Source organism: Sorex araneus, chromosome 4, assembly GCF_027595985.1.
Source record: "Sorex araneus isolate mSorAra2 chromosome 4, mSorAra2.pri, whole genome shotgun sequence".
NCBI classification, from domain to species: domain Eukaryota; kingdom Metazoa; phylum Chordata; class Mammalia; order Eulipotyphla; family Soricidae; genus Sorex; species Sorex araneus.
This window is the reverse complement of record NC_073305.1, coordinates 81,467,184-81,488,414: the sequence shown is the minus strand read 5'-3', so window position 1 is coordinate 81,488,414 and position 21,231 is coordinate 81,467,184. Positions and strand designations below refer to the sequence as shown.

At 41.5% G+C, this 21,231-nt stretch overlaps 1 protein-coding gene across 5 annotated transcripts in view; it reads left to right on the top strand.

Moving 5' to 3' along the window:
- Positions 1-21,231, top strand: part of ADGRF5 (adhesion G protein-coupled receptor F5) — a 118,706-nt gene that overhangs the window by 72,025 nt on the left and 25,450 nt on the right. For 3 of the 5 annotated variants that reach the window (XM_055136267.1, XM_055136269.1, XM_055136266.1), the window contains exons 4-10: positions 10,306-10,476; positions 12,315-12,491; positions 12,613-12,722; positions 15,232-15,290; positions 16,201-16,343; positions 17,892-18,113; positions 19,866-20,072. In XM_055136267.1, coding sequence (XP_054992242.1) covers positions 10,306-10,476; positions 12,315-12,491; positions 12,613-12,722; positions 15,232-15,290; positions 16,201-16,343; positions 17,892-18,113; positions 19,866-20,072 — 1,089 coding nt within the window. The remainder of the gene's footprint in view (positions 1-10,305; positions 10,477-12,314; positions 12,492-12,612; positions 12,723-15,231; positions 15,291-16,200; positions 16,344-17,891; positions 18,114-19,865; positions 20,073-21,231) is intronic. The other 2 variants (XM_004605840.2, XM_055136268.1) reach the window with 1 other exon arrangement.

The window sequence follows — 21,231 nt, the reverse complement described above, 5'->3', positions numbered from 1 at the left end:
TCCTGTCACATAGTCAGTGTTTTCTCCATCAACACCTTTTGTTTGCCTGTGAAAACTGATGCTTAAGTCTCACTTCACATGGGAACCTGCATGTAAGGCTTTCACAGATTTCTGAGACATACGGCTTTCTTTTCCTGGATTTCCATTACCTTTTTTATCTGTTCCCTTAGCTTTATAGAGGTATCACTGCACTGCACTGTAGTACTGTTGTCCCGTTGTTCATTGATTTGCTCGAGCATGCACCAGTCACATCTCCATTGTGAGACTTGTTACTGTTTTTTGCATATCGAACAATAACAGTAACTTGTTGTTACTGTTTTTGTCATACATTTTTGGCAATTGTTGTTACTATTTTGGCATAGCTAACCAGGCTCTGCTGTGTGGACAGGATACTCTTGATAGTTTGCTGGGCTCTCCGAGAGGGATGAAGGAATCGAACCCAGATTGGTCATGTGCAAGGCAAACACCCTATCCACTGTGCTCCAGTCCATAGAAGTCTCAATGCATTAAAATTATTTTGCTTTCTGCTTGCCATCCCAGCACTCAGGAGCTTTCTAGCATTTTCTTCATCTCTGTCACAGAGCATATCTCTAGCCCAACAGATGCATAAACAAAGAAGCTGTCCTTTTGCAAGTTCAGAGCACACTTTCTCCATTGTTGAGTGTGGTGTCAGCAACCAACTGTCTAGGACAATGTTTTTCAACCAAGGCTATATTCCCCCCAGTGGGCCCCCAAGATATCCCATGGGGCCACAGGTGAAAACTGTACAAAAGGGTACACAGCTAGAGACTAGAGAACCAACAGTAGGATAGGGAAACTAGAGGAAGAAATCAGAGTCAGAAGAGGGCCATGGTTGGAAAAAGGTTGAAAAACACTAATCTAGAAAAACATTGATCTAGAAAAATACACTGATCGAGAAGGTAAAACTTCTACAAGATAAGGGAGCGGGCAGTAGGTAACATATGTTCTTTTACATAGAAATATGTATGAACAGGAAAAAAACACTAGAAAAATGCACCCAATTAAGATTAAAATGGTTGTGTTTGAATGGGCACTCTGGGAGGGTTTTCTCTGTTTTCATAACATCATGATTAAGTTGCTTGGTGGGCACATTGCAACTTGGTCTAGTCAGGAGAATCTAGGCTGCCGAAGAGCGGCACCTACCCTGAGGTCGGTGTAGGGGTGTCTGGTAGAGCCCCTTCCACATGTGGCAACCAGATCCAACTGTTTCTGGGTGCTTGAATGAAATTGTGTTGTCAACTCTCCAAACACTCATTTCAAAGAATGCCACTGACATTTTCTATTCCCTTGCCTTCTGTTTATTTTCTCCTTTTAGTCTTGAGTTAGATTTGTGGAATCTTTGCTTCCTCTTCCCACCCCTCCTCCCCAACGGGATCTATACACTCACAGAACTTCCTATGCTTTAAAGCCAGCAGCCTTACCTCATCTCTGACAGCCCCCTGAGATCTGCTATACATCATGACAGGAACAAGGCCAGAAAGGCCCCCATTTGATAATTTGAAATACTTTTTTTTTGGAAATCTAACTAAGTGTGGGTGAGTTCTCATTCCAGGTTCTTACCGGGTTCCTCTCCAGGGCTCAGGCTGCCAGCTTCCTCGGGGGCAGCTGGAGAGGGGACAGATGGAAAAAGTCAGGTCTTCCTGTGCTTTTGAGACCTTGCTTTATGACCTAGGCCAACAGCATGAGATGTCAGCCCTTGGGGAGGAAACCACTTCTTTTACATCTAAAGGACCTGACATTCCAAATTTTTCCAGAAGTGCTTTCATTAAAAACAATCGTGATGACAAATCACTATAAAAACATGTTTTCCATTTATTATACATGGTCCTCAGTACTCCTGGGGATCAAAACTGATTTTGAAAGTGTTAATGACTTAACCCATCATCTGTGAAAGATGAATTGGCCTTGGTACTTTTACAGAATCTCTGAAGTGAAAAAAAGAAAAATCATGGAAAAGCCCAGCACTAGGCCAGCATAGAGCTGGAATGGAAGTCCCGGTGGGAGCACCTTTCTTTAGGAAAATTATGAATAAAAGCAGCAGTGGGGCAGTGTTAGCAGAATATCCAGAGACACATCTGTTTTCTGCTTTGAGTGTTGAATTAGTGCAATGTTAGATTTGGACTTTAATCCCCAGAGTGTGTACTCGTTCATGTATGCATTCAGCTTGTTTTCTGGAGCTTTAAATGCAGGAAGGAAACAAAAGTTCTTATGCAAAGAGAATCCTCAAAAGAAATTTCCTTCCCCAAAGTGTAATTAACTTATTATTTCTTTTCTCTCTCCCTGTCCCCTTTTCCTTCATTGTTGATGTTGAGCTGGAGGGATAGCACAGTGGGGAGGGCGTTTGCCTTGCACGCGGATGACCCTGGTTCGATCCCTCCTCCCCTCTCAGAGAGCCCAGCAAGCTACTGAGAGTATCCCACCCACACAGCAGAGCCTGGCAAGCTACCCGTGGCATATTCGATATGCCAAAAACAGTAACAACAAGTCTCACAATGGAGATGTTACTAGTGCCCGCTTGAGCAATCGATGAGCAACGGGATGACAGTGATACAGTGATAAAGTTGATGTTGCTGCAGGGGTACAGATACTTCTGATGTTGGTACTTGCACATTATGTGATATTTGCTAACTTGACCTCTGTGCTCACCTCCCTTAGTTGGGGGTCACACCTGTGCTCTTTGGGGGTCACACCTCCTGACTATGGAGCCTACACACCTGGCTAGTGACAGAGCATGACCCCCTTTTTGTGGTGTTGATATACATCTGCTTGTGAATAGCTTGTAGCCCCAAGGATCACAGATCTCAGAAGCCAGTGTCATACCCTGCGGGACATCAGGGATTTGAACTTGTGACCAAACACGTTCCTTTTGAGGCCCAAAATCTTTATAGTTTGGGGATGCAATAATTATTGGACCCAGACCTGGGAAAGCTCAAGGGAGCATTTGGAGTCATGAATTGAACTGGGGACATCCTCACACAAGGCAAACACCTGAGCTGCTGTACTCACTCTTTCTCTCCAACTCCTAAAGCCATCTGTAAGAGCAGGATGAGTAGGCATATATGGGGGCCTGAGAAATAGCAGAGCTGTAGGGAGTTTGCCTTGCACATGGCTGACCCGGGTTCAATCCTAGTGGTCCCGTGTGCACCATCAGGAGTAAATTCTGGGTGCAGAGCCAGAAACAATCCCTGAGCCTCACTAGGTGTGGCCCCCAAACAAAAAATAAATTAAAAAAAGAGTCATATTTATTCTAGGAGCATTGAAAAGTTCTTTCTAAAGTTAATTGGTCAGTTTATAGTTTCAGAAGGTCAGATACTTACAAGAGAAGTGGGACCCTAAGAAGGAATTTATGCAGATAAATTGAAGAATCATACTTTTGGTTTTGAAAGATTGTTGTTATGGAAAGAAGAAAGAACTTGCCATAGGAAAATCTAATATATGTGTATATATGTATATACATTATATGTTGACTATATGTATATGTATATCATGCAAATGCCCATGTATGTATGAATTAAAGCGTCTGGAACTATTTCCAGATTATACCTGCAAGCAGATTCTAAACTGACTACAGGACTGGCATAGAGAAGGGGCCAAAGGGAAGATGATTATCCATGTGCAATGGATGCAGGTAGGGCGTTTGCCTTGCATGCGTCCAACCCAGGTTCGATTCCTCCGATCCTCTCAGAGAGCCCAGAAAGATACCGAGAGTATCCAGCCCGCACAGCAGAGCCTGGCAAGCTACCTGTGGCAAATTCGATATGCCAAAAACAGTATCAACAAGTCTCACAATGGAGACGCTACTGGTGCCCGCTCGAGCAAATCAATGAGCAATGAGATGACAGTGATACAATGAATGGATGAGTGAATAAGAGAAGTTAGTACCTAGGAGACCAGTGAGGAAGCTCAGAAATATGGACCATCAGCTGTGGTTTCTGCAGTGAACTAAGAAAAGAGCCAAGGAACTCTGTGAGAGATAGTTTAAGGAGTAGATCAAATACCTGGGAGACAGATTTCAGGGTAAAGGGAACCATGATACCCAGAACCCTCCAAGATCCACTTGATCATGTGGCATAGAGGCCAAAGGCACCAAACAGATTTGGATGAGAAGCTTATGTGAGAAGTTCTCTGGTAAACTGGAAATTCCATTCTATAGAGAGACTCTGCACAGGGAAACCTAATTCTCATGAATTAGAAGTGATACAAATGCATGTTACAAGCTAATTTGTGAAGTTTTCCAGCCAACTTCTTGAGTTCCACTGGACGGTATCTATGGGCCTGAACTGAAGATTCCCCCCATTGGTTCTTTAGCTTCAAAAGCAATGGCTTCTGTGGCATGAAGTGTTGAGGAAGGGGATCCAAAATGTCCCAGGCCTGGGTTGGCACTGCCTACTTTTTCACACCTCTTTGGTCAGAGAACACACAGTGATGATGGCTACCAGTGCGGAAGTCCTGACCTTTCCAGAGACTGGGCCCCGCGTATGCTGGCCCTTATTTTCTGAGTCCAGGAAATGCTGAGCATTTTCCATACTGAGGTAAGGACTGTGGGGGGGGAGTTGAGGGGGTTGTTGCTATAATCTTTCTTGCGATAAGGTGGTATTTAATGCTCTGAGCAGCCCATGGCAAAGTGCCGTGAGAAGGTTCTCTGGGCCTGCTGTTTGACTTTGATTTGAGGGCTGACCTTTCGTGTTGGGAGTGCTTTGTTCTTTTAATTTCTGGTTTCTGTTCTCTGGCTGGGTGGTCGCTTTATTGTCTCAAAGGTGAGAACTAATTACAATAGCATTAGTTTTTCTTGACATATCAGCAGACATCAGCAGAGAAAGAAATGATTTATGTTGAGGTGAGATCTCTATCATTCTTCTTAAAAGGGGTTTTCCCACAGTATCCTAATTCCTTAACCCCATTTGGAGAATGGAATTCTCAACTCCCATTTCCAGATGAGTTGGGTCTGGCTCACAGAAATGAAATTACCTGCTCAGGTTAAAAAAAGGTGTTTCTCCCCCAACTCCCTCAGGAGTCCATGCTCATGGTTCAGACTTATTTCCCAGCAGGGGTGTCTGACTTTTGCCTGTAAGATTCCAATGGACCAGGTTTGTAAAGAGACTTGGTGCTTCTGTTGGTTTTCTAATTAGGAGAACTTCATATGGGACTGACTTTGAGTAGAGTATATGAGGAGCTAGTGGAATTGTTTCCCTTTACCAAACCAATAGCACAGCAGGTAGGGAGTTTGCCTTGCACGCGGCCGGGCTGACCCAGGTTCAATTCCTTCATTCCTCTCGGAGAGCACGGGAAGCTACCAAGAGTATCCCGCCTGCACAGCAGAGCCTTGCAGTGCTGTGGTGTATTCGATATGCCAAAAACAGTAGCAACAAGTCTCACAATGGAGATGTTACTGGTGCCTGCTCAAGCAAATCGATGAGCAATGGGATGCCAGTGACACAGTGATACCAGACTTCACAGACCCATTGTTTAATTACAGTCTTTCCCTCTCGCCTTCCGCTGCTTCTGCCAGGAAGATCATAGCCCAGGGTTCTGGTGAGTGTCTGGTGAGTGAACCTTCCTGACCCCTAAGAGAATTGGCTCTTTCAACTATTTGCTGAGCAATGGTCTGATAGTATATGGAGGATGCTGCCAAATTGCCACTACTAGGACATGTTTTGTTTTGTTTTGTTTTGTTTTTAAAAAAAAAGAAAGAAAGGGGCTGGAGCGACACCAGAGAGGGTAGGGCATTTGCCTTACGTGTGGCCAACCCGGGTTTGATTCCCAGCATCCCATAAGGTCCTCCGAGCACCGCCAGGAGTAATTCCTGAGTGCATGAGCCAGGAGTAACCCCTGTGCATCGCCAGGTGTGACCCAAAAAGAAAAAAAAAGTTTACTCGAATCTGCACTTCAATTAAGAATAACTTGGGGGCTGGAGCAACAGCACAGTGGGTAGGGCGTTTGCCTTGCATGCGGCTGACCCAGGTTCAATTCCCAGAATCCCATATGGTTCCCTGAGCACTGTCAGGGGGTGATTCCTGAGTGCAGAGCCAAGAGTAACCTCTGTGCATCGCCAGGTGTGACCCAAAAAGCAAAAAAAAAAAAATGAAAGGAGAAAAGTAGTTACCTTTCTATAGTTACCTATTATTGGATCAAGAGGGAGAAACAAACCTCCCAAATCTTCACTGATAGAGAACTTCATACTGTTTGGTTAAGGGTAAACTGCTCTCAGTGTATTACTCTTCAGCAGCCTTTCCTTTTCTTTGCAAGGAGAGGGGTGTTAATTCATGCATCTTCTCAGTCTCAAACTACAGAGAACCACAATCCTCATTAGGGTTGCCAGGCAGAAAAAGGATTGTTTACTTAAACAGCTATGATTAGGACCTAGAACCGCTTGTCGCAGTCTGGCCAACTTTCCAGAAATGCCTCTAAGATAAGTGCTGCGTGGCGGGCAGTGATTTATGGAAAAGTAGAGAGGAAATCCTGGTTGGTTTGTGCCTCCTGGCTCTGCTGATAGGTCTCGACTCATTAAACCGTGACACCTGGCCCATGCTACCTCCCAGTCATGGCATCAGTGCATCAGAACAACCCCCACACACCACAAAAGCACACGAGAGAAAAACACCAAAACAAGACAAAATAAATTGTGTGAAATTAGAAAGTCCCAAGGCAGCAGCAGAAAGGTGTTTGAAATGTCCTGTGTTGCTCCTGATTTCCCTGGAGCGTGGACCAGGACTGGAGTGTCACTTTTTCCAACTCTGAAGTTGGCATTTTTGAAAGAGGACAAAAAGTAAGACTTGGCAGTTTTTTTAAGCTTATTTATTTATTTATTTGCTTTTTGGGTCACACCCAGTGATACTTGGGGGTTATTCCTGGCTCTGCACTCAGGAATTACTCCTGGCAGTACTGGGAGGACCATATGGGATGCCAGGGATCAAACCCAGGTTGGCCGCATGCAAGACAAACACCCTACCTGCTGTACTATTGCTCTGGCCCAGGACTTGGTGTTTCTGTCCTAAGCAATGAATCTGGATGAGGACTGTGAGCAGAGTATGCTTCCAATCCCAACCATCCATCCATGTGGCCATACTGATCCTGTGGATCCAGGATACCTGCCCCAAACCCAGAGTCCCTCCCCTCCCCAAAGCATGGCAGAGAAGAAAGATGCCAAGGTGGCTCCATGTTCCTTTAGTCTTTGTTAAAGAAAGTAAAAGGTTAACTTGATCCTCATCTTAGAAATTGGTGCTTAATTCACAGTTGGGCATTTCTCAAACACTAGAAGTTGTTTTTGACTCAACTTCTAAAATCTCAGTGGAACAGCAGTCATGATTTTGGTCAGGGTTGATGCTATTCATGAATCACCATGTGTTTTCCAGACACACACTTATTCTGCAGTTTTGTCTGAAAAGAGAGCAGAGAAATAGATTCAAGGGTATCAGATAGGCAAGGCCCTCAGCAGGAATAGATGCAATGCTAGCTCCAGGCCCTGGATCTGGCCTGGAGCTTCAATGCATTATTCAGTGCATATGAAGAAACGATGAAGTGGGTGGTCTGCAATTATTTTCATCCTCACTCATGTGAAAAGAATCTACTGTCCAGGAAATCCTGTTTGTATTCATGGGAAGAGGCTAGATGGGCCACTGGCAAAGAAAATCCTAGAGCTAGTGAATCCTCTGGAGGGTATAAACATGGTTGCTTTATGTTTCAGGAAAAAGGATGTACTCTGAAGTAGAAATTGTAAATATCAGGCAGTATTCTTTTTGCGAGTGTTCCCAGGAGCAAACATACTGCGTCTAGAGTTAGGATCACACACATTGCGATTAGCAGTTCTTCCAGGAAACTTGTTCCCATTGCAGTCTTTTGAGACTCAGAAAGAAAACAGGAAATTTAAAGCAATGCCTCAGTATCATAACAGAGATTCTGCGGGTTTTTTTTTTTTTTTTTTTTTTTTTTTTTTTGCTTTTTGGGTCACACCTGGCGATGCACAGGGGTTACTCCTGGCTCTGCACTCAGGAATTACCCCTGGCAGTGCTCAGGGGACCATATGGGATGCTGGGATTCGAACCCGGGTTGGCCGCGTGCAAGGCAAACGCCCTACCCGCTGTGCTATCACTCCAGCCCCTCTGCGGGGTTTTTAAAAGTTATGTTATTCTCGTTATAACTATTTTGTTTAGTTGTCATAAGACCCACAGCGGGCAGAATCTGGGTAGAGGGGAGGCGAAGCAGGAGTTCAAACCCAAGACTTCACAGACAGAGAGCTTATGTTCTAACGTTTTTGAGTAACATCTTCAACCTTGTAAATCCAGGTTTTAAAATTTTGCTTTTTGGGTCACACCGACAAAAGCTCAAGTCTTACTCCTGGCTTAGTGGTCAGAGATCACTCCTGGCAGGACCATATGTGGTCCTGGGGATCAATCTTATGTGGTTAGCTCTGTTGCATGAAAGCCAAGCACTTTTCCTGCTATGCTATCTCTTACGCCCCTAAAAATACATTTTTAAAGATAGAAAATAATTTTAATTTAAAAAATAAATTAGCAAAGATTTTTTTAAAAGTTTGAATTAACTACAGCAAGTTCAATGATGCCAACATGGCAATTCTCCATATTTTACTACTCTAAGTGAACATTTATTAGAGCTTCTTATAATGCACACTTACCAATTGGATTTTCCCATAATAGGCTTACTTATTTTCCATTTTCACATTAATTGTCCTTGAACATTTAAAGAAAATTTTGTTTAAATAAATAAATAAAGTGGATATTGCAAAATTATACAAAAGCTACTTGCTCGTATAAGAAACCAACATAGATTTTTAAATTTTAGGGTGAGTTGTATCATGCATTTAAATGTGATTTAAATTTTAAATCAATTTTTTACAGTATTTATTAATATACAGTAGCACAGTGGGTAGAGCATTTGCCTTGCACGTGGCAGACCCGGGTTCAATTCTTCCGTCCCTTTCGTTATGTTATTCTCATTATAACTACTGAGAGTATCCTGCCCGCATGGCAGAGCCTGGTAAGCTACTTGTGGCGTATTCAATATGCCAAAAACAGTAACAACAAGTCTCACAATAGAGACATTACTGGTGCCTGCTTGAGCAAATCAATGAACAATAGGATGACAGTGCTACAGTGCTTATCTAAATTTCAAGATAAAAATAAACTCAGGATTTATTTTTATCTTCCTAATCTATTATATAAATAAATTCTTATAGTTTTTGAAATGTTTTTCAGTAGCTACTAAATTAGTCCATATGTTATATGCTTAATCATATATTTTAGCCAAGAATCAGGAAAAAATTCTTGCAGCAACAGGGAGGTGAATCTGTGACTCAACAATGAGGGTCATAAATTTAATAAAAATTAATTGAGCACATAATTATTACGTGGTTAGCAACACACCAGTTAGAATGAGTAAGGCCATCATAAGAAATTAAAGAAATAGTCCTTTCGCTTGAGAAGCCAGACGTGATGTAATATAGGAAACCGTGAAAGAACATTTCAATATGTATTGTCTTGCTTGCCTATAGTGGGTGTGCGTGTGAATCTAGAATGTCTGCCCATCAACCAGCCTATAGACAAACTGGAAAAGACACCAGGAACAGAAAATTTCTTTAATTTTACTTTGTAATTTATTGCTTGTGCTTTTGATGAGCATGATCTAGAGACAGGCAATGCTTGGTAAGAACAAAGAGTCCATTCTATTTGCATAAGCTATGAGCAAAGCCCTTCCACTAACAAACCAAAGGTCTTTTTCCCAGTCCTTCAAGTTATAATCTTAAACTCACGAAATACGTATATGTCAACTGAAGGACACATGTATGCCAACTTGGAAATGCAGATGTTCCTGTGAATCGAGACCATGGCATTTATTAGCCAAAGTCTTCCTGGTAGGTCTCCTTGTTTCTATTCTGTTCCATTATAGTTCATTATCCATCAAAAAAACAGAAATGGCTTTGAACACCAAGAAGGAGATGAGGAGTAAGAAGACTAGAGGAGTAAGAAGAAAGAAAAGTCCCAATCACAGCCTGTGAATCTTTCAAAGGGCCAGAAACCACCACACTTTAGCCAAAATTTTAAAAAAAGAAGAAGAAGAAAGAGACAGATGTTCTTTTTCTTCATGTAGTAAAGTTGTAGAATGGAAGTGCCATGAAGGAGGGGCCTAAGTGATGATGACAGATTTTTTTTTCTCAAGAAAACTCATTGGAAATTCCTGAAGCTTGATCTGTCCAACGTCCACATTTGTTTTGTGCTTCCTCTGCCAATCAAGATAAGTGCTCACACTTTTCTTGTACTTTTATTTCAGTTGTCGTGAGTAGTCCTGTAGCTGAAGATTACACGCTTGACATTGAGATCAGCTTTGAAAATGTTTCTTTCCTGGACCCTCTCATAGCTCACTTGGACAGTCTCAAATTTCCAATTCAAGGGAATGATACTGATCCAACCACAAACATCTTGAGCCTGGAGGTGACAACAGGTAAGTCAAAGACCCATCGTTGGGACCGGGTGATAATACAGTGGGTAAGGCGCTTGCCTTGCATGCAGCACACCAAGACTCAATCCACAGCATCCCATAAAGCTTTCATATCCCTCTCCCTACCCCTGGGAGTGATCCCTGAGCACAGGGCCAGGATTACGTCCCTAGAATTGGCCCCCAAACCAAAACAAACATAAAACCCCATTGCTTTGAAATGGAAGATTAGGGTTATCAAGAGAAAAGCTGTTTAAGAGCCTTGATGTTACAGCAAAGTATGTTTTAGATAAGTGAAATGATCCCCACAGGCTTGCAGTGTGATTTTATTTAAGGTTTCACTTCAGAGCCTTCCAGAAGCAAATCCCTACTACTGATAAATCCTGAGTCCAGAGATAGTACAGGGGTTAAGGGGTTTGCCCTGCGAGTTGCTGACACTGGTTCAGTCTCCGTACAATACACTGGATGCAGTATGGTTTCCCAAGCAACACCAGGTCTGACCCTAGATCACAGAGTCTAGAGTAAGCCCTGAGCACCACTGGGCGTAGCTCAAACCCCACACACCTCCCCCCACCCCCAATAAAATAAAATGCAAATACCCTCAAAAAGTTTACTTTATCTTGTCAGGGAGAATAGTCATTTACATATTGAGAGGTGATTCCTTTCTGAAAGCTAATGAAATCCTGAGCTTTATGGACTACAGCCTCTGTAGGGCCTCGGCGAGGTGACTCAGAGTGGAATTAGATTAGATGAGACTAGGGGATGCAATAAAGTTAGAATTGGTGACCAATCATATGAATTACTTCATGCTTTTCCTGTATATCACCAAACTCTGAGCTCTAGCCGAGGTGCCTATCACCAAGAACAAACTGCAAGCTTCCAGTGACATAAATGTGGTCCAATTTTAGAAATAAATCCAAAGCCCTCTGTTTTCAGAGCATCTTTCAATGTCCCCAGTAGGATCAGAGTCAATTTGGAATTTTCACATTTGACTGCAAAGGTAAAAGATACAATTTTTACCTGTACTCTATACTTCTTATTTATTGTTTCATGTTTAATTTGCTAACTAATTACCCCCAAACTTTCATCTTAAAACAAATATTAAAGAAGTAACCTAGAATTATGAGAGGAGCTTCACTGCATGAGACTGGCTCAGAGTTTTTCATAGGGTTGCCATCAAGCTATCAGTCAGACATGAGTCATCCAAAGGACTTAATTAGCCTTGAAAATCCTTGAAAATCCAATTAAAGACTATTCATGTGGTGTTGCAGCTCTGAGTTCCAGACCGGCTCTAGACTGGAAACTTTAGATTCTCACCATAGAATGTCTCAATTTTTCATGCTATGGGAGCTGACTTCTCCCAGAGCAAGTGGAGAAAAAGAGAGAGAGAGAGAGAGAGAGAGAGAGAGAGAGAGAGAGAGAGAGAGAGAGAGAGAGAGAGAGAGAGAGAGAGAGAATATGTGTTTGTGTGAAAGAGAGAGGAAGAGAAAAACCAGTTTGCCTTTGATAACCCAATACCTAAAGTAAGATGCCATTTCTTTTGCCATATTTAAGTGGTCACACTGACCAATCTGCGAATAATATAAGAAAGAACTACACTACAGGAGTGTCAATGCCCAAAAGTAAGGGGCCATCTTGGGAGCTGGCTACCAACCTGAGGATCATAGCACTCAGAGTATAGAATGGTAGAATGGCAACACATACAGGAGTCATGTGATCACATGCAGCCCTGTTGAGCTTCCTGGAAGGCACTGTGCATTTAAATTAGTATTTCTTGCTCCTAGTCAATGCATGCAAAAGAGTGTAAGCGCTTTCTCTTTCCTCATTGTTTTGATTGGTGATAGTCTGCAGGCCTGCTGGGAATGAAATCTGGTGCTCCTGTGAAGCAGACTATAGGTGGTCTCTGGAAAGGTGTCTCAACAATCTTACCTGTCAAGAGCTTGACAATGTCCCTGCAGGACACCAGTGCAATTGCCTTAAGGGATTGCCTCCCAGGGGACCTTTTTGCCAGCTAAGGGAAGGTGAGTAACTACCCGTTAATTGTTTAACATTTTTTTGAAATCAGCTCAAGTAATTATTTCTCTATCCTGCATGTACTTAAATACTAACATGAGATATTAAATATTGTCCTGTATTTTGCAGTAGATGTTACCTTGAAAATGTCAGTTAGACTCAATGTGGGCTTTCAAGAAGACCTCAAGAACTCATCCTCTGCTCTCTATAGATCCTACAAGACTGACCTTGAAACATCGGTAAATTTTGATTCTAGGACCCTTTTTTTTTTAAGTGGAAGTGGGGTGGTTTCGGGACACACTCATCAGTGCTCAGGGATTTCTCCTGGTTCTGTGCTCAGGGATCATCCCTGGTAGAGCTTAGGTGACTATACAGGGTGCCAGGGATAAAACCTGGGTCAACCCTGTGCAAGGCAAGTGCCCTGCTGGATTGCACTATCTCTCTAGTCCTATAAGATCCTCTAAACCAACATTTTTTGGAGCTTATTGAATCTGCTCTAGTCATAATGACAGCTTGCTTGGATAAGAATGTGAATCTAACTCATTCCTTTGTCTGAAATGATAAATCACCAAATGTTCAGGGGTTGATTTGACACCATCTTGACTTATTGGTGGGACATCTTCCCCTTGAATTGATTCAGATAATATTTGATGGCATCAATTCACTGAATTCTATTCAGAAGTCTAGTCTATGTGCACCAAATGGTATATTCCTATTTATCTTCATAAGAGTACAATTAAATCCATACCCTTTTTTGGAAGACCAACCCAAGACTAAACACAGAGTGTTCAAAAGTACTCATTCTGGAGAATGTCACACTTAAGACAGATGTAAATTTACTCATGTGAAAATAGAGAATATTTCCTAAGTGGTATTTATGGGCCAGACACTATTCTTTTTGCTTGCTTGTTTTTGCTTTGAGGACCATACCCAATTGTGCTCAGGGCTTACTCCTGACTCTGAACTCCAGCATCACTCCTGGTGGAGCTGAAGGGACCATATGGGGTTCCAGGAATGGACCCCAGAATGGCTGTTTGCAAAGCAAGTGACTTACCTCTTGTACTATCTCTTCAACTCAAGACGATAGTCATAATGTTTTCTACCGAATTAATTAATCTAACTGTAAATGATCTGCAAGTGTTAGTTTATCAGAAAAGGTGCCTCCAAAATGCATGTCATAAATTAAGATAATGATGTCCCTCAGTTCTGTGATTAACTGGCCTCTGGCTTATGCCAGAAGTAGTCTACCACTCACATTTACCACTCACCACACAAATATTTTCCATGGATACCATGATGAAGTGGAGCGATAGCACAGCGGTAGGGCATTTGCCTTGCATGTGGCCGCTGACCCGGGTTCAATTCCTTTGTCCTTCTCGGAGAAATGGCAAGCTACTGAAAGTATCCTGCCTGCACAGCAGAGCCTGGCAAGCTACCCATGGCGTATTTGATATGCCAAAAGCAGTAACAAGTCTCACAATGGAGGGAGATGTTACTGGTGCCCACTCTAGCAAATCGATGAACTACGGGATGACAGTACTACAGTGCTTACCATGATGAAGAGCTGACTTGGAAGAGTACTTGCAATTCTTATTTTCATGTAATAGTTCTGTATAGCATGGGAACATTTTTACACTTACACCATGTATACTTTTGGGGAAAAGGAAGGTCATATGATTGCCTTTGATCCTACTCATCCCATTACTTGGCACTGTGCTTTCACATTGTGTATGAACTATAAATATAACAACTGAATAGAATTTCACTATTTGAAGAAACAAAGTGGAATAAAAACATCATCAAAGGAATGGAGATAGTGGAGTGGATATCTTACCTTGCATGAAACTGACTCGAATTCTATCTTTGGCACCCAAATGTGGTCCCCTAAGCCTTGTTAGGAGTGATCCCTGAAAACAGAGCCAGGACTAAGCCCTGGAGCACAGGGTGGGGCCCAGAAACAAACAAACAAAAGAAAAGAAAAAGAAAAACTATCAAAACAACATTGGTCTAATGCATGCTACAAAGCAGGCTGGGGTAAGGGGCTGTCAGGTGAGGTGAGAGGGACTCTGGGACATTGGTACTGGGAAATTACACTGATGGAGGGATGAGTGTCGGAACATTGTATGACTGAAACCCAATCACGAACAGCTTTGTAATGCTCTATCTCATGATAATTCAATAAAATAGATAAATAAATAAATAAATACTTTTAAAAATTGTGGTAAGTAGAATATATGTAGACCATAAAAACGTGTTTCATGTATCTCCAGCTCCAGGGAATAAAATTTTTAAGGCTCCCACCTTCTATTTCCATGTCACTCCATGCTTCCTGCTTGCTTGCTGGTAATGAATGAGCACAGCAGGTCTGGGTGTGGTTAACATGGAACTCTAAGTTCCAGAACCTGAAGGTCTAATGGAACCTTCTGGGGTCCAGTGTAGAATGATTTTATCCAAGTTCCCGTCCTGCTCTCTTGCACTGGACTTCATAGCTGCCCCTGCTTTACCTTCCCCCTCCCCAGTTTTTTCTTTAGGCAATTTCCTGAGTTCTTTGGATTTTTTGAGGACCCTAGACTAACCTAAGTCAATTGCTAAGAACTGCTTTCTGAAATATCTGTCCATGCCAGTTAACAAAATATACTGTAGAGGAATGAAGAATATACACTTTTTTAAACACTGTTTTAAATCTTTTGACTTATCTCTTATCTGACTTTGATACATGGCATCTATCTATATTGCTTTATTTTCCAGTTCTGGAAAGGTTACAGTATCCTACCAGGCTTCAAAATGGTGACTGTGACAGGATTCAGGTAAGAAGCTCTAACAAGGGTATATTTTTGCAGTGGTATCAGTGAAGGAAGACAAACCACTGAGTAGGGCATCATCTGAGAGGCTCCACAGGAACAGTCAGGTAGAGGTGAAGCAACACCAGGTCGCTAGAGGAAAAGAAAATACTGATAAAAGTAGCTCACTCCTTACAGGTGCACCTACTTATAAGAAATGGGAAAGATTTGCTTCATTCTATACATGCAAACAAAGATATGAGTGTAGTCTGGGGCAATGATTTTCAACCACTTAAAACTGTAGACTGGTGCCAGAAGGCAGATGTATGTTGAAAACCATTGATCTAGGGAACTCAAAAATATAAAGCAAAGCAATGCCATCCCTGGTAGAGCTTAGATGACTATACAATATTAGTTGAGAGTATCCCGCCTGCACAGCAGAGCCTGGCAAGCTACCCATGCAACGTCACCTTTGTACAAGAGAAGTTGGCCACCCAGTTAGACCCATGGTACTTTGTGAATGACACCCTTGCCCCAAGGCTGGCATGCTAGCAACTCTGAGTGAGTTTGCATTGTTCCAGAATTTTGGGTTGCCATTTTCAAAGAATCAGGTATGTTCACAGAAATAGAATCTTGACTTCTCTGCCCATGGCTGACACCGCTAGTTTATTTGATTTGATTTAGTGCTCTTGTTCTTGTTTCTTTGATGCTCCTTCTTTTGTTACCTGTCTGGAAATAGATTAATATGCCCCTATGACATTTTCTTTGGTGTGGGCTTTCAACTAGATCTTGAAAACAGGTTTATTTTAATGTACCCTAAATGATAAGATGTAGCCATGCTATACCTGTTCTTTTGTTTTTCCATGCAAATAAGTCACTAGGATCTAGACTCTTCCAGGTCAGTTAATTTTTTACTAAACTAATCTTTTCTGTCCAGTCCTGGGAGTGTAGTTGTGGCCTATGAAGTTACAACAACAGCACCCTCAACAAAATTATTGCGTAAAGCAAATGAGCAAGTGATCCAGAACCTGAATCAGACCTACAAAATGGACGATGGTTCCTTTCAAGCTGTTACTAGCAGTAAGTGGAATATGGCTGCATTTCTCCTGTACATGGAGTCTAGTTAGATATGTCAATAATGTTTACTGTTACTTCAAAAATGAGATTGTGATTTGCTCTTTCTCTAGTTCCTGGCCCAATGGTTTCTGTGTGGCCTCCTGCTGTTGGTCAGAACCTCCCAACTGGATTAATGTCACAATATATGAGGGAGTGGGGGTAGGAGGGGCAGAAACTTTTATCAAGAACTACAAAGTCATCTTGGTTCATAGATATTTTTAATAAACAGATACGAAACAGCCAAAAGAATAATACTGTGTTGGGCTTGGGGTCTTTGCTTATTAGTGTTTGCTTATTAAATACTTGCTTATTAAATAGGGGCCATTGCATTGTTAACTCTAAAACCTTAAATCTCAAATATGCACACTTGCCCCAGCAGTATCAGAACCCCTTGAGAACTTGATAGGAAGGCAATTGGACCAACTGGGACACTAATTTGTATTGGCAAGCCCAAGCAAAGTCCGGGTGATTCTGATGCATAAGAAAGTTTGAGAAACATGTTTCAGGGCACTTATAGCCAAACGAAAGGAGGCCTGGAATCTTAAAAATGGGATAAATTTGTTGGGCCCAGTTGTGTTAGGAGGTGGTGAATGTACTATTCTGAGAAAGGTAGTGAGGAGCACCAGATTTTGTAGGAAGGAATAGCCATATATATTCTAGGTGTCTCGGCCCAGAGTTCTGAGTTGAAGGTAACAGTGAAGATTAACATGGGGAAGAAGAAACACCAAAACAGACTGTTGGATGCATGTCTAAGAGAAAAGGTGCCACTTGCCAGGAGCACAGGCCATCCTCCTACAGCTTTGTCTTGTCTCCTTACCTTCTCTACTGGTGTTTATAGACACATGGACATTTGTAAAGTGAAATATTGGAATCAATAAATAGATACATACTAGGAAGGAAAGAGCTACAACATAAACAAGATGTAAGAGCAAATTAAATTTCATAATAAGTAAGGCAGTAACAACATAAAAGAAAAGCTTAGAATTAAATATTAAGGGCATCATTGATCTCAAGGTGTGGAATCACGTAGGAACAGCCTTAGCAGCACCTCACCTTCACCATCTTTAATGCCTCCTGTCAACAATGTCACCACTAACCAGAGCTTTCTGTGAGCATGACTTATCAGGCATCGGTACGAGAAAACTGTGTGATCTGAGTGGTTAGCTAAGAAACAATGTATGAATTAGCATTTGGGCTTTCTCATAAGCAAATATGCAATTTTCTACCAAACTTTTTGAAATTTCGAAAACAGCCCTGGGATCTCCATCTACACCATTAAGGACTATTAAGTGTGCAAAAACCCCAAACTGGATTCCAGGTCTATTATATGTGGCAGACTTTATTTCTTGGGTTCAGATACCAGGTTGGCTAAAATGGCTTGGGGAGGTCTGATTGCCCCATTTTGGATGGCACCACAGATGCTGTGAGATGTTCTGAGAACCTTTGGGGGTGCGTGTCTATCACTTGCAGTTATTTGATTTGACTCCTAATACCTTTTCTTGGGTTTTCCAGATGAAACCAAGTTCTCTGTTATACCAGAAATCATCTTTGAAGGAGATTCAGTCACACTAGTGTGTGAGAATGAAGTTCCATCATCCAATGTGTCCTGGCATCGTGTGGAGGGCCGCATGGACATCCAGAACAGCAGCCACTTCTCCATTTACACCTCAGTGCTCAATAACTTGACCTCAGTGTCCCAACTCACAATTTACAACATCACTCAGGGTGATGCAGGTGGGTTTCACCCAAGAACTAAGTCCAGAAAGGGAATGAGGTGCTCATAAAGAAGTCAAACAGAGGCTATAGTACATCGCTGGTGATTTTTCCTCAGAGAGAAGTCACTTGGATTCCAGTTTCCAAAATTAAAAATTAATCCCATGGCATAAATTTAGTCTTGGGAAGCAGATACATTACATTGACTAAGGCTTGTAACAATTGAAACTTAAAGGACTAGAAAAAGAGTATAGTGAGTCAGGCACTTGTCTTAGATGAAACCAATCTAGACTTTGTCTTCAGTGTATCCTAAGGTCAGTCCCTGAGCATGACCAGATGTGGCCTAACCCCTCATTCCTCCAAAAACTTTCACTACAGTGTGTGTATTGCAAACCATATGCCAAAAGATAGAGAGAGAGAGAGAGAGACAGACAGACAGACAGAGACAGAAAAAGAGAGAGAAAGAGGGGAAGAGAGAGAGAGGGAGGTAGAGAGAGAGAGAGAAGAAAAGTGCTCGCCATAGGGGTGGTGGGGGGAGGGAAACTGGAAACAATGGCTGTGGGAAATGTATACTGGTGATGGTATTGGTGTTGGAACATTATATTACTGAAACCCAATCATGCACAATTTTGTAACTGTGTATAAGAAAATGAAACTAAAGACAAAAGCAAACATTTTAATTAAAAAAAAAATCTTTGGTGAGGTCCAGCTGAAATTCAGTATTCAGTAAACTATGAGTATTTAAAATGTTTGATTTCCACAAATGTACATTAAGATGTTTCAGTTGGTAAATGTTACATATATTTTGTCATGAAACAGTAGTAAAGAAATGGAAAATAACATCCCACATGAACACTTATCAAAAGAAACCTAGAGTGGCAAAAATAAATAAATAAATACATGAAATAAAAAATAAAATAAAAATTTTTTTCATAAGTGTTGGTATAGGTAAACTGTGAAAACATCACCATTGGGACTGGAGTGATAGCACAGTGATAGCACAGAGGTTGCCTTGCTACGCAGCCTTGCACTCAGCCGGCCCGGGTTTGATTCTCAGCATCCCATATGGTCTCCCAAGCACCACCAGGAGTAATTCCTGAGTGCAGAGCCAGGAGTAACCCCTGTACAACACCAGGTGTGATCCCCCCCCAAAAAAAGCAAAAAAAAAAAAAAAGCAGAAAGCATCACCATAATCAAGATACTCAACATATCCATCCCCCACCAAATTTTCTTGTATGTCATTATAATCCCTCTCTTTCTCAGCTGCCCCTGCCTCCTCCATCTCCTCCCTGGAAACATTAGAAGTGTAAGTATTTTTTCCTCACTGAGTGCCAGCAATAAAACTTCCATTTTAGAAATCAGTGAGCCCATGATAACACAGATGTCAAGAAGGGATGCGAAGTTAAGATGCGGGCACAAGGGTCCTTTCACATTGATTTTTGCTGCAAAGTTAAATGAGATGCTCACGATATCCACAAGAAATCACCAAAGTTTTCCAGTTCTTTCCTTTCTGCCCTACCCATTCCCATGTATCTTTAGCTAAGATGCTGAGATTTCTGCTCTTGCTTTAGGCTATCTGCTTAAAGTGATATTGGTGATATTGGAAGTGTCTCCATTGACACTTTCTGAATATCCCTTTATATTTTATCAAACCAAATCCCATGTGTTTTTGAAAATGATGTTTAATGAAGTATTACTATAAAACACAAGGTTTTTATTCTAAAGAAATGCATCAGTGTAGTAATAATTGAGGCTTTTGTGTATTCTGTGCAGGTAACTACATTTGCAAACTGACCATGGATATTTTTGAATATGAGGCCAAAAAAAACATAGATGTTTTACCCATCCTAATTTTGGCAAATGATGTGGAAATGATGGTGACATGTGACAACAATCCCGTATCTTTGAACTGCTGCAGTGACATTAATGTTAATTGGAGTAGAATTGAATGGAATCAGGAAGGAGAAATAAGCATTCCAGGTAAGAAAGTTAGACATCTTTTTGCACATGAATTTTTCCTCTTATCCAAGTAAGTGGGAGATGCAGTAGGAGGGAGTGGAACTGTCATCTGGAATTTTCATTGTGAAAAGGTATTATATTTTATGCCAGCACAAGTTTAGCCATTCTAAAACAAAACTCCCAAGTATCATTCTTTGGTTGTTGACAATATCTAAGCAGAAAAGACCTAAGGGAAAGACTTTCTGACACTCAGAAAAACGTTTTCAGTTTCAATCTTCAGCAAATAGCTAAGAATGAGCCCCTCACTATTCCTCTTGGGTCTAACTTGGAACTTTTCATTGCTCTATTTCTTCTCTTGTCATCTGTTCTCATTTATTTGCCTTCATGGCTCTACTTTTTCTATATTATCTAATTCTGTGTCTGATTGCCATTCTGTGTGTAGACCTGCATGGTCTCGTCTCTCAATCAGTCAGCATCAGTTTCTGATGCTGTTCATTTCTGTTTAGATCTTAAATCCTGACATTGCCCACCTTCCAATTTATTCTGAAGACACCAATATTATTTATAAACTAAATAGCAATATTATTTTATGTGATCATTTATATGGACCATTAAAAATATGCCATCAGGGAGCTGGAGTGATAGCACAGTGGTAGGGCATTTGCCTTGCACATGGCCAATCCAGGTTTGATTTCCAGTATCCCTTAAGGTCCCCTGAGCACTGCCAGGAGTAATTCCTGAGTGCAGAGCCAGGAGTAACCTCTGAGCATCGCCAGGTGTGACCCAAAAAGAAAAGAAAAATGCCCTCACATTTAAGCACATTTAAATTTAACTACAATTTTGAAGCAGTTTGGTCTCCAAGTTGCAAATAAGGAAGTTGGGATCCATAATAAGTGAGTTGTCTAGGATTGTAACAATCGGGGAGAAAGAGAGACATGGGAATCACCCCAGATCTTGTTCCACAAAATCAAAATCAATGTCTGTCTTAACTTAATTCCCCACTTATTTCCTCCCTTGTGGGGAGTTCTCTTCCTTTTATTTCTACTCTCCATTAAACCTTTCTGTTTAAATGCTTTTAGTATTACACAATATGTAAATGGATCAGTCACCTAAGGGCAGTGTGGAGTCAGCTGATCTGGCAGTTTCTGTAAGACTCTTTTGCCTAGAAAATTTATGTAAA